The 14439-nt window shown below is 35.0% G+C and overlaps 2 protein-coding genes across 2 annotated transcripts; both read left to right on the top strand.

Moving 5' to 3' along the window:
- The first annotated feature begins 895 nt into the window (after positions 1-895).
- Positions 896-6640, top strand: LOC116032058 (protein BREAST CANCER SUSCEPTIBILITY 1 homolog). Its single transcript, XM_031274449.1, has 14 exons — positions 896-1042; positions 1327-1380; positions 1469-1539; positions 1781-1894; positions 2162-2670; positions 3100-3213; positions 3324-4250; positions 4331-4431; positions 4791-4980; positions 5063-5160; positions 5263-5389; positions 5478-5643; positions 5727-5845; positions 6097-6640. The coding sequence occupies exons 1-14, from the start codon at positions 987-989 to the stop codon at positions 6442-6444; spliced, it is 2994 nt and encodes a 997-aa protein (XP_031130309.1). The 5' UTR covers positions 896-986; the 3' UTR covers positions 6445-6640.
- A 5313-nt stretch (positions 6641-11953) lies between these two features.
- LOC116033346 (putative B3 domain-containing protein At4g03170) lies at positions 11954-12592 on the top strand. Its single transcript, XM_031276095.1, has one exon. The coding sequence runs from the start codon at positions 11954-11956 to the stop codon at positions 12590-12592; it is 639 nt and encodes a 212-aa protein (XP_031131955.1).
- Positions 12593-14439: the final 1847 nt, after the last annotated feature.

Raw genomic sequence — 14439 nt, 5'->3', positions numbered from 1 at the left:
TTCCCACTTTCCTGATTGAGGCCTTTACACTACCATCGACGTTGTTTGTTTGTTTTGTTTTTGTTTTTTTTTTTTCCCTTTTTTGAAAAATAAGTGTTAGTAAACAAGTTTTTTAAATAGAAAACAAAAAACACACAACATTGAAGAAAATTTGAAAAGTTAGAAAATGAAAAATAAAAATAAAAATACAATTTTATAAAGTAAACAACCTGAGTTTCCACATTTGAGTCCATCCTTCCTTCCTCTGAATGCATATGAACTCCCCCCTGTGAACGATAACAACTCTGGACATAGTATTCCCTTTTTCCCCCCCACCCCCACCACCCCCCCCACAAAAAAAAAACAATGAGCCAATAGGCCTATTGTGGGGTAAAGGGATATTTATAACATTTTTCATATCTCTATCATTGTGATAAAATGTGTTAACCTTTTAAGTCTCAATTTACCCCAAACTATTTAGGAAAAGGCAATTGCACCATATAACTGCAAAAAGATTTATATTAGTCCATTGAACTCTTTAAAAATGTGCAATTAGAACCTTTTTATTTTTTTTTTTATACATATATAAGTTATATGATATAATCTATACATGCAATTTTATATACATACATAGATACCATGTCAAAATAACTTATAATTTTATTTAAATAAAAATATTTTAAAAAATTAAAATAAGTTACATGATATTTATTTATATGAGGAAAATTATATTTATCCCAATTCGAATGTTACAAAAATGGACCCGCCAATTGAATTTTGCGCGGAAGTTTTAAGTAACGCGCGCATATTAAAATTTTAAAAATACAGAAAAAACGCGCCACCCAATATCAAAACCATTTTCACTTTTCAAGCTCTTTCCCGTAGTATTCCGTTATAAAGTTTGCCGTCAAACTCACGCGCCGCCCCTTCTCCGCTTAAACAATAGAAACGAAGATCTTGCTCACGAGAGAGAGAGAGAGAGAGAGCAAAGGCGAATTATAGGAAGTATGGCAGATGCTGCACATCTAGAAAGGATGGGAAGAGAGCTCAAGTGTCCCATCTGGTACTTTCTTATTTCAATCGCTTAAGATTAGTCTTTAGCTCTACATGATTTCAATGGAAATTTTAGATTCCGTTGATTTCTGTCACAATAAATACTTCCGTGTATCTATATCTAAGATTATAATTTGGTTTAGTTCTTCAATCGAATTAGTCTAAACTTCACTTGAATTACTCGAAATCAGCTTAATCGTCAGCACAATTTCAACGAAATTATTAGATACTGCGATTGCTTATATATGGTCAGCTTATAATGTGTAATTTTTTGGTTTTCCCTCTTTTCGGCAGCTTGAGTCTCTTGAATTCAGCTGCTTCACTCACGTGCAATCATGTATTCTGCAAGTAAGCCTTTCAATCTCCCAAATTCTATATACACTCTATGTATGCTGGTTATGGGTTTTAAATTCCAATATGCTGTTTCAAATCGCAGTGCCTGTATACATGCATCAATGAAGTTGGCGCCCAATTGTCCAGTTTGTAAAGTTCCTTACCGGCCCAGAGGTTTGTGCTCTTGTATGATTTTGCATGGAGATATTATAGAATTTTGATTGAATTATATTGTTTTTAGTGATTTGGAACTGAACTAAAGCTATTTGCATTATGCTGGCTTTCCTTGATTAAAATGACAGTTTAAAATAAAATTTCTTCTCAAAGTTCATGAATATCAATTGTGTAGAATGCACTTTCATTGCAAGAAAATGTTTCCTTCATTCTGTGAATGTGTGGTGCTTTTGTGTTACAGAAATCCGCCCTGCTCCCCAAATGGATAACTTGGTCAGCATTTATAAGAGCTTGGAAGCTGCTTCAGGAGTCAACATATTTGTTACTCAAACTGAAACTTCAACTAAAATAGCAGGTACTTGGGTATCTTCTAGAAAGATGGATTGATTAAAATTCAGTAACCCCATCACTACTATATAAATATTTTGTATATGTTTCTAGGTTATTACTGTATTTATCTAGTTAGTTATCACTAGTCCCACAATACCACTTCATGAGTCTTTAGATTTGACCATTTGACCAAATGGTGCAATTACTATCATGCTTTGGTTGATAGTTGTGTTGTAATGCATATTCCCTTAAGTGTGATATTCAGTTCGGTTCATAATTTTTGTAACTTCAGGTGAAGAAAACAAATCTGCAAGCAAGACCTTTGGAATTGAAGAGAATGACAATATTGCCATGCAGACTTCAGAACAAAATAATAAGGAAGGAAATGAAAGAAGAGGGTCAAAAAGATCAAGGAAGACTAAAAATGGAAATTGCAATCCATCTTCTGTTAAGCCTTCCTTTCCTACAAAGAAAAGGGTCCAAGTGCCACAGCATCCACCATTAGAAAGCCCACTGCCTACAAAATTGGTTGCTGAAAATGATCAAGTAACTGCCAGTGAACCTCAGAGACATCCTGTCATAAACAAGGGCAAGGGGGTTTTAAATGAGAAGGGAGAGCTAAACCTTAGTCCCTTTTTCTGGCTGAGAGATGATGTCGAACAGTCAACTCAGCTATCAGATGACAAAAAGTCAACTGAGCTATTGGATGAGGATCATGCCACAGATACCCCTCCAGGTGTTCCTTGTTTTAGTGATATGAAAGATTCTGATGACGAATTTCCTCTTGAGATGACCCCAAAAGTAAGTAAATTATATTCATTTCAGACTAAGACATGGTAATTCATGCCTCCGATAGAAGCTGTAACACATCAGGGTCCTGCCCTAAAGATTTAAGATTTTAAGTAGATAAATGAATTGTTATGTTTATTTGTCAGTAATCAAAACAAAATCTGATATGGTTGATTTTTTTTATTAGCTTATAATTAAGAATTTCTCCTCTATCCTCGTGTTCTAAGAGGTGGCTAACATTAATTGGCTCTTGCTGGTATCTGTTATGTAGAGCTTCAATTGCTTATGAAAGGTTTGTGCAAGACTGCAAGCCTTTCTTAGGATTTTTGAAGCATTACATGCCAGCTCAGTTTACTTAATGTGCTGCAATATTGAACTTTTGTCATGTGCTCTCATATGGAATTGAAATTCTTATTGAGTTCACATTTGACTACTGCACAGAGTGCTGCCCCTGGTGACATTCCAAAGGATGCAGAATTTTTTGATAGTGAGATGTTTGAATGGACACAAAGGCCTTGCTCCCCTGAACTCCTTTCAAGCCCATTGAAACTGCAGGTATTCATTTCACTTTTATCTCGTGTCTTGATGCATTAAAATGATCACATTCTTTCTTCCATTTTCTAATTTGTTTAACAGCTCACAAGGAAATAACAATGGTGTTGCAGGTAGAAGATACTTACGAATCTGAAGGACTTGAACAGGATACAGAGGCTACCTTAATGGATTTAAGTATTCTTGCTGAACCCAAAAGTCGCAACAGAAAAAGCATGGATGATGAAAATGAAATGAGCAAGGAAGAGGTGAGTCCACCCACTTTATCTTCTCTAAGGAATGAGATCTCTAAAATTAAAGGTGGCCTTAGAAAGTCTAGCAAAAGAGTGCGGATGATTGAGAGCAAAAAGAAAAATGGCCGTATGAGATCAATTCAAGAACTAATGGGAGTCCCCAGTGGATCACAAAAAGCCAAACTGAGTACCAAAGATTTTTCCAATGATAATGCATTGAATATGGGGAAGAAAAGTCATGACAAGAAGAAAGAGGTTGGTATTGGTGCTGATTCTGCACGAGTTTCATTGGATCAGAAAGAAGACAGTGGAGGGTGTGACTTAAAGAGAAATGGCAAAAGAAGAAAGGTAACTGTCACCCAGCAACAAAAAGTTTGTAACATGTCAAAAAGTGGAAAGAATGCTCCTAAGGACAGAATCATTCCAACAAGAGATGTGGCTGTGAATCCCTATCCACTTAATACATCAGCACCTATCAATGATGATAAGGAAGTTACAGATTCTAGTTCAAAAGTAAAGAGTAAAGTTACACGTGCTGGGAAGTCAAAGCACATGAAACAGGTGACATTTTCTGAAGAAATTTTTGAGGATAATATTGCAGATGGCATCCAGAAGTTTAATGAGAAGAACTCCAGTAAGGAAACTCTGACTCCAGAAAATATTTCAAACAGCTTGTGTATGGACACAAATAGTTTGTCAAAAATAAAAAAGTCACTTTCCAATTCAAGTAGTTCAGTTTTGCAAAAGTGTGAGACACACCCGACAAAAATCCAATGTGCATTTTGCCATACTGCAGAAGAGTCTGAGGTATGTGAGCCTTTTATTTCTCAGTAATTCCATATAAACCTCAATTTTTTTTTTTTCATGTTTTAATGTCCAAATTTCAGGATTCAGGAGTTATGATGCACTATCTTAATGGGAAGCCAATTAAAGAAGACCAGATTGGAGAAACAAGTGTCATACATGTGCATAAAAATTGTGCAGAGTGGTAAAATATGTTCCATTAAGCAAATTTTAGATTTTGTTTTGCTATATGAGTTGGTGTGGCATAGTTATTGGAATACTTCTCCATTTTTTGGTTATTCTATATTTTAATTTTATTGAGTGGTTAGCTGAATGCATTACTGATGATAGTTTTTGCATTAATTCATATTAACCTAATCTACGCCTGGATATAATTGTTATTTGTTGCTTGCAAATATTTGCATATATTCATAAATAATCAAGATTAGATTCTAGACTAAATATATACCCAACTTAGTTTGTGAAGCTTGATATTGGTTTTTGCTTTTATAAATACACATACATATTTGGGTCACTGGGTAATTGTTGAAAGCACATTTGCAGGGCCCCAAATGTATATTTTAATGAAGATGATTATGTCATTAATCTTGAAACTGAACTGAAGAGGAGTAGGTCTATTTCTTGTGGCTTCTGTGGAGTTAAAGGGGCAGCTCTGGGCTGCTATGAGAAGACTTGTCGCAAGAGTTTTCATGTTCCCTGTGCAAAGATGACACCAAACTGTCAATGGGACCATGTATGTGTCGCATCTTAATTTACCAGCAAAGCTGATAAGCTGATTTGTATCCATTTAATAAGTTGCTATTCCTTGTTTTCAGTATAATTTCGTAATGTTATGCCCTCTACATGCTTGTTGTAAACTGCCGTGCAAGGAACCTGAATTCCAATCAAAGAAGAAAAAGAAATGTGAACTGAGGTCAATCAACTTTAATGTTTCTGCCATCTTTTTTCTGCCTTTTATTCTTATACACTTTTCCAGTTTGACTTACTGTTTTTGCTCTTTGACTTTATATTACAGAAATTCTTGTATCAATCAACCCCAAATTGCTGTCAAATCTGATAATAGACAAGATGCACTTTGGAAGTGTCAAAGAAAAAATAAAAGCTTGGTTCTTTGTTGTTCAGCTATCACTGATGCAGAGAGGGTAAAAGAACTGGAATTGGAGATCACTTTTTATTGTTGTAATTTCAGAGTATGTCTATCTGAGGCTAACTTAATACTTTGATTTGCAGGCTTTGGTTTCCGACTTTGAGAGGTTGTCAGGTGCAACAGTATTAAAGACTTGGGACCCAAGTGTAACCCATATCATTGCATCTACAAATGAGAAGGGGGCATGTAAAAGAACGTTCAAATTTTTGATGGGTGTCTTGGGGGGCAAATGGATCCTCACAATTGAATGTTAGTATATTTTTATGACATTTGCAGTTTTCTACTCAGCTTCTGCTTCTGTTTGTTCTAATTTTTGGTTTCCATTCTTGCAGGGATCAAAGCTTGCTTGAATGCTACAGAACTTCTTGATGAACAGCAATATGAAATTGAAGTTGATACTCATGGAGTCAGAGATGGCCCTAGACTTGGCAGATTAAGAACATCAAATAAGGTTATTCCCTTCTCTAAAACTAGTTTAAGATAGACAGGCTAAATTATTTAGGGGGATTTGGATTCACCAGCTGGATTTCTATTCATCGCACTTGGACTTGAAACGTATGCATACAAATGCTAATTTGTAAAAACATGGTTTAATCCTCAACTAAGGTGCCTCATCTGTTATGAAGAAATGCATAAGAAAGAACAAATACCAAGTCTTTGTTATTGATTCTTGAGTAACTTTGCATCTTTGTTAATATGCAGCAACCTAAGCTTTTCAGTGGATACAAATTCTATTTTATGAGTGACTTTTTACCTTCATACAAAAAGTATTTGCATGATCTTGTGGTTGCTGCCGGGGGAAATGTCCTGAACAGGAAGCCTGTTTCAGAAGATGAGAAAAGCCATTCGTCTGGATGCTCATCAGTGTCCACTTTCATAGTTTACAGCCTTGAGCTACCTGATAACTGTAAGACTAGAGAGAAAAGTTCAATCTTAGACAGCAGGCGATCAGCTGCAGAAGCTTTGGCTAGCTCAACAGGTTCTCTAGCTGCAAGCAATTCATGGATTCTCAACTGCATTGCAGGCTGTAAGTTGCAAGATCTTGAATGACAGACACTTTCTGAGCTTTGTTTAGTTTATTTGTAGTGTAGAAATGATGTCTGGGAACCCCCTGGGTGGTGTTTTTCTCTGTTATTATGGACTATAAAGCTAAAAACATCAAATTTTCAATCATTAATCAGCAAAATAATTTGTATAACATGACATTATGTAATTAAGAATAGTTAATAATTTACACATTCACTAAGCTCTTGCCTCTTATTGATTTCAAATTTTGGGTTTTCAGTTTTGTCAGACTTTTATTTTGGTGTTGTTACTTGTTACCAAAAGTAAAATTCTTGGCTAGTTGAACCGGTTCTCTAGCTGTCCTGAGCTTTGTTCAATTTTTTGGTAGTGTAGAATGATGTTTGGAACGGTAGGGTGTTTTTCTCTGCTATTAAGGGTTATAAGCATCAAATGTTCAATCATTAATCAACAAAAGAGTCGAGTCTTTAAATTTTGGGTTATAAACATCAAATGTTCAATCATTAATCAATAAAAGAGTCGAGTCTTTAAATTTTGAGTTGAAACTTATTAATTAACAAATTAAATTGTTACTAATAGTTTTAGAGGTTGGAATATTTTGTGGAGATTGAAGATCCCTTAAAACATAAAAACTTTATTTGGAGGTGTTGGGGGTTAGTTTTACAGCCTAAAATGACTTTTAAGAAGCAAAGGAGGAGACATTCCAACTTTTGATTTGTTGTGCAACTGACGAACATGCAGTCCATTTGTTACATGATTGTATACATGTGGAGCCATGATGAGATTTTCTTAATCCTTCTCTACCTATGCATGCAAATTTGAATTTCTCTAATTGGTTGAATGCCTTGTTTTCAAACTCAGGCAGTACTGTTTGTGTTCGCGCAGTTGCGTTGTTATGGTCATGGTCAATCTAGAAGCTGAAACACGACTGTAGTTAAAGCCATGGTCAAGTCTCTTCGATCCTGAAGAACGGCGGGCTGGACGAACCCATCCACATATATATATATATATATATATATATATATATATATATATATATATAATAAATAGTATATTATAATTATAATAGAAAACAAATAATGATAGAAGCCTAACGGACGAAGTCGGAATCTAAACGTAATCAAATAACTTACAATCACTAATTTCTATCTAAACGTAATCAAATAACTTACAATCACTAATTTCTTAATTATATCGTCTCTGTATATTCGTCTTCTCCTATAATTTTTTCGGCAATTTTGATCAATCCTCTATTCCTCTTAGACCTCGCCCAAGGTCGACCATTGTTTGCGGGTTTAGGCCTCTGCTTGCTCTCTATTCCTCTTAGACAAGGTCGACCATTGTTTGCGGGTTTAGGCCTCTGCTTGCTGGATCTAGTATCCTACACTGTTGTCTTGGTAACTTGTAAGCTGTTATTCTATTTTTTCCTCTTTATTTTTTTCTGCAATTCTGCATACATGCAAGCACATCGGTTATAAATCTATAACCCTCTAATAAATAATGTAATGCATATTTGGATAATGAATTTCTATTTTTTTTCAATTTATTTCTCTCTGCAATTCTGCACACAAGCAAGCACATCTAACCTATACGGTTATAAATCCATTTCTAATAAAAAAATATTAATGAATAATGTAATATTCTATTATTTGTGTTAAAACTAAAGAAATATTTAGGTACTTTTGTTCTTTTCAAGATAAAGATAGGCTAGAAAATATTAATCTTGATGCAAATTGATGATTTTGCATAGTAAGTATAGTAAAACACGTAGAAATTTTTTGTCATGATTATTTATGTATTTATAAAACTGTTTGAAATTTTTTAATCATATTTCATGTTATTTGATATTATCATTTTTTAGTATTATCAAATTTAAATTTAGATTTTAGTTTTTTATATAAGTTTTTTTTTTCTTTTTAAATTTCCCGCCTTGGACCAGACTCTGGATGGATTTCATTGCATGTTACCTCCCCGGTCACTCAGCATGTTGATGTACAACATCCTAAATGGGTTCCTCAGGTTTTTTGTGGGCCTACCTAGGAGAGAGAAAAGTTAAGAGAGAATTGACAGCTATTTCACACACAACCCACACACGCAACCCAGCCAATGCTCAGCAGCAGACGTGTTATTTTTATTTTCTTCTCTCTTTCCTAGCTAAGTCAGCATCGTTCCTGCTTCGTCCTTCGGATAGTAGGCAAAGTAAGCAATGAGATGGCTACGGAAATAAATTAGGCAAGAAGCTAAGCTAAAAGAAACATTCGAACTTAGTAGGGAACTTGTAATACTTCTACACTTTATTCCACTATTGAATGGTTTCTTGGATTCCTTGGATTGTTTACAAATGAGCCCTACTAGGGTATTTATACCCATTCCACCTCCACAATGGATGGTGGAGATATACTTAATCCTATGACTAATATTTATTCTCTAGAATCCTCCATAACAATCTCTACACACTTGAGGATTCCATAAAGTTCTAGAATATTTTATGGTTCTCTACTACCTCTACACTTATGTATATAATTCTAGATCATTCTACCAACTATGAGAACTTATGTACAAGTCATAGAAAACTCCGGAAAAACTCCGGAAAAGTGTAACAAACCTCGGCAAGGTGTCCCACGCGTCTCGGAAATGTGTAGGAAAATGCCCTGCGCGTTACATTATGCAACCATAACCTTTGGTATAGCCATAACAGATTTTAATTGGCATAACCTTTGGTATAGCCATAACAGATTTTAATTGGCAAGGAAATCACGTTTCACTATGTCTAAACAATCCGTGCGTTTGTGGTTGAGAAAACTTTGAACTTTTTGGCCGAAAGAGGTTAGTGTCATGCACTAATCAAATTCGACTGCCAGATAGTTTATAATTCTTTGAATAACTCTTCTGATCGTTCTTATGCTTAGTTTGGATGCATTCTGAGAAGTGTCGTCCACTCATGGGATACTTTGAATCCGTGTCGGTTACCTACGTTCTGATCTTCATATGTGGTTATCTTCTATTCCAAAATGTATTTCATACATGTTTTCAATTGATTAATATATTCTTACTTGTTACCTCAAAAAAAACAAATTAAATTGTATATATCACAATTAACAACATTATGTAATTAAGAATCATGAATAATTAGCACACTAACTTTTGCCTCTTATTGATTGATGAGGGATGCAATGAGTAAATCCTGTATTGTAGCTCTTGTCGGTAAATGACTCACAAGGAGGTGAACCAGTCTAGGTTGTCTCAAGGCCAATAGGTCGCACTTTCAAGAATACAATCAATCGCCGACAAGGGACTCGGGGCCATGAAGCATGCCAACAAAGGAATCCGACAACAAACCCATCAATTCCGTCAACATCTCAAGCACCATCAACCACTAGAAAATCCACGGCCTTCAGAGTGCGGTGGCACAGATCACATCCACCACCTTCAACACTCAATGCGGCCAAGCAAGGGGAAAATCACCCTCAAATAGGGGCAGAGGAGCGAAGGTACGTGCGTGAGTAGGGGGGCCAAGCCCCCATTCCCACATGAAATATTTTTATAAATATTTGTATATATTTTTTGTTATATGAAAAATTATAAAGTATCCATTGGCATGGGTGCTAATCGTAACATAAAGTATCATTAAAAATTACTATCGACAATACATGGTACAATTATATATGGTATATATTGATATCTTATATAATCAGTACTGATGTTGATTAACATTATAAATTTTTTGCTATAACTCTGACGCTCCCCCACCCTGACCTCAATTTTGTACCAATCATTATTGCATGGACCATGGTCCACACAGCTGTGTGGACCATAAATAAAAAGTACATTTTTAATATACTCATGGTTGCAAAAATCGCGCCATCGGGCGCTTGGTGGCGCTGGCCGCGTCGAGAAAGGCTGAAATCCGCCTCCTCCGCGGCTGGGCGCCTAGGTGGCCGATTAGGCGGCGCCTAGGCCGCCCAGCAGGCTGGCGTTTTTTTTTTTAAATTTTAATTACAAATCTTAAACATTTAAACTATTAATATTATAATGTATGCCCAGAATACACATAATATTGACACAGAATGTTTGTCCAGAATACACATAATATTGACACAAAATACACAGAATTCATTATCCTAACATTCAAATGCACAAACACATCACAACATGTGTTAATAACATGAATACACAAAATATTGACACAAAAATACACAGAATTCATCCTCCTAAACATTAAAATGCACAAACACATCAGAACATGTGTTACTAACATGAATACACAGGACGGTTGCGTAGAATACACAGAACGGTTGCGTAGAATACACAGAAGAATTGTCTGGAATACACAGAATATTAACATAAATACAGACACCGGTCGAACCGGAAAACGTGATTTCCAAAAAAAGGGCTGTTAGTTTACAATGCTCAAAACGACGTCGTTTACATACGTGGTGCACATTGCTATGTGCACCGTGGTGCATTGTATAATTTGCCGTGACTTTACACATCGGTTGAGAATTTTAATTAGTGGTTGAATTATTTGTTTGTAATTCAGGCTTTGGGGGTGTTTGGTTATTGGCTTATAAGCCAAATTTTAGTTTATTTGACCAAGTTTAGCTTTTTGACCAACCAATAAGCTATTTTGAAGTGTTTGGTAAATGGCTTATTAGGCTAATAAGCTGAAAATTGAAAAGCTAATGAATGTAGCTTTTTGTATCAGCTGGTTGGAAACAATGGGTATATTGACTATTTTATCCTTTAAAATCAATGAGATTTACTTTTAAATGGGTGGTGTGTTTGTTATTTTATAATAATAATAATAATAATAATACCCTTAAATGTCATTTTACATTCAATTAGCTACTAGTAAACAGCTAATTTACCAAACAGTTTTTTATAACCAGCTAATACAACCAGCTGGTCAAACCAATTAACGCAATCAGCCATCAGCTACTAGCTAAACCAACCAGCTATCAGCCGTTTGCCAAACACCCCCTTTATCAATGGTTCATGCTATTGATAGTTTACGCCAGTAGGACGGGTTTTTTATTTGTTCCCAAAATGCACATCTCGTGGGGCATTGTCGATATTCAACGCCGTAATAATTTTTTTACAAAAACTGTCTAATTTCACTTTAGAGCCCCTTGTCTATATTCAACGCCGTAATAATTTCTTTTTTTTTTTTTTTTACAAAAACTGTCTAATTTCACTTTAGAAACAAATACAGGGTATTATTTTATTTAAATTACTACCAAAAAAGTAGAATTCTGTTTGGACTCTTTTTTAGAAACTAGATTTAAATTACTACCAAAAGTAGAATTCTGTTGGGACTCTTTTTTAGAAACTAGAAGCCTACTGGTCCTATTATTATGGTATAATAATAAAATTAAACTTACATATTCCAGTCCACTTCCTATTATACTTCTCTCTCCCTACAAACTCCATAGCTTCTTATTTAATACTTTCCTTCTCCACCGTATACCCCTGAAACTCCATAGCTACGCTGCATTAGGCAAAAAGAACTCATCACGTGAAGTTTCAGCCGGAGAAGATGGAGGAGGAAGATGACATTGCCGCTGCCAACATTCTGATTTGGATGAGCGAAGCAATCCTGGAAGAGAGAGAAGCAATTGAACTGGAGAAGATAAAGATGGAGATGAAGATGAAGGTTGATGGCTTAACAATAATAGACAATAATCCAAAACCGGCTGTACATAGCAGCGTTGATGGAACCCCGCTGCCAAGATTCCCTCCAATACCTTTGTTGAACGGCAAGATAGATTTGAGTGCGTGCAGCATGCCGTTTGAGAAACAGCTAACCGCGACAGACGTTAAGGAAGATCAGAACCGTCTTTCGTTGAGTAAGGACGAGGTGAAACGCTCCTTTCTGCCGTTGTTGAATGACCACGAACGTGTTTGCCAGGGTGTACCTGTGACGACGTACAACCCGGAAGGGAAAGAGTATGGGATGATGTTCAAGAGTTGGTCGACACAGAGGGTTTATGTGCTGAATGGAGGGTGGAAGAGATTCTTCCGAGAGAACGGGTTGGTGGAGGGTAGACATTGGGTTACTGTGTGGATGTTCCGCCATAGCCAAACTCGAAAGCTTTGCTTTGCCCTCACTTGGAAGTTCATTCCCATGGATCATCCTTGCACTATTAAACAGATCAGAAAACTCAAGGGGGGTTAGTAATTACTATTTAGACGATCGAAAATATTAAAAAGGTAGAAAAAAGGCTGACAAAAGTGTAATTAAAATTCAATCAACATTTAGTACAAATAAGTCAATATTCGATTTGGTCGATTTCACCACCTTGGTTATCGACTTTCAAACTTGCTCAATTTCATTCCCAACTATGCAATTGAGCAAGTTTGAAAGTCGATACCAAAATGGTGAAATCTTAATAATCATATTAACTCTAATTAAATAAAATATCCCTACAATGAATATATTTCAGTTTTGGTTTTAAGTCTTAGATTTTTATTCTCTATATTAATGTTTTTTTACTACATGAATATGTATAGAAAGGAAAACCAATAAATCACATAGGTTTACCAAGTGATACATTATTTCCATTCGCTTATTGTTATACACACAGAAACATGCATGTATATATGTATCTGTATTTATATTAGTATCTATATACAATCAAGTAAAAATAGAGTTACATATTTATTATCATAGATAAGCAATAATCATATAGGCTGATAATTATCATACATGTAATTAGTACCATGTGATGTAACAAGAAAATAAAGAGAAGTGCATGGAGAGACAAAGAGAAAGGTTATGAAGGAGTGGGGGTATATGTTTTGTAGAATCTGCCATGTATCTTCAACAAAGGTATTATGATTCTCAGCCCACAGGACTAAATCTGAAAGGACTATCTTGAAATGTTTTACAATATGATTCTCAGCCCACAGGACTAAATCTAAAAGGAGTATCTTGAAATGTTTTACAAATTTTGCAATCTTTTAATTTCACTATGTTGATCCCTATGGTTAACAATAATACGCTGATAAATACTACATCTTTCCCATAATGGCTAGCAGATTGAACATATTTAGGTATCTAATCTCTGGCAGAGACTCAAGTAACCCATTTCAAATCACAGCAAACAACAATGAATCAATTAAAGCGATAGATAGCCATAGGGTGCAAAAGAAAGCAGTCAAAGGCAGATCAAGGTACAAGGGAGACAAGCTATGTAGGTATTTAATTAAGAATAGTAAATACGGAGTACCTTTTATATGTGAATTGTAGGTCAGTAATATCTGTATTTTATAGAATTGTATGTACACAATTTAGTCTGTAAATTATTTTATTAATAAAGAGTTTTAACTTCTTCTTCTAAATATTCTGCCAGTGTCTTTTGTTTTTTGTTTTTTTGTTTTTAAATTTCTACAGCTTATTAACATAAAATATAAAAATATTATAATTTTTTCTTCTACATTTTCAAGCTAACTGAAAATAATATTACATAAATAACTATTTAAACCCCTGGAAAAATTTCAATTTGTATGCAAACTTAAAATTTAAAAATACTCCATGCCATATGAAATTAAATAAAGTTCGTTCAGGAATAAGTTTTTACTTACTAGGCAATTTTAGAACTGAGATAGCATGTCAAAGAACCATTAATGTTTTGTGTTCAGAACATATTACTTTAATATCATTATATCTATTTGGGTGCATAACTTACTTGACTTAGTAATAAATCATTATCCTGCTTCGCTCCCAGAACATTAAGGGCAAAGTATCAGGCAGGTTGTTTCGAGAATAAGGAACCACAAAGTACAGGAACTCGGTACGATAAATGTTGCCACATAGTCCTTCAAAGAAGCATTAAGCTTTATCATACTCCATGAAATTAGAATTGTAAAATTGGGAATATAATTAGAAATCATAGGGTTTCAATTTGCAATCTGCATTAGGTAGAATGTTCTTTGGCTTTAAATCTCGATGGAATTCATTTGCTGCAAAAAGAGAACTTAAAATAGGATAGCCAAGTAATGATGAAAACACAGAACTCTCTC

The sequence above is a fragment of the Ipomoea triloba genome, chromosome 10 (assembly GCF_003576645.1).
Source record: "Ipomoea triloba cultivar NCNSP0323 chromosome 10, ASM357664v1".
Lineage (NCBI taxonomy): Eukaryota > Viridiplantae > Streptophyta > Magnoliopsida > Solanales > Convolvulaceae > Ipomoea > Ipomoea triloba.
The sequence above is the reverse complement of the archived record's forward strand: the minus strand, read 5'-3'. Positions and strand labels throughout refer to the sequence as shown.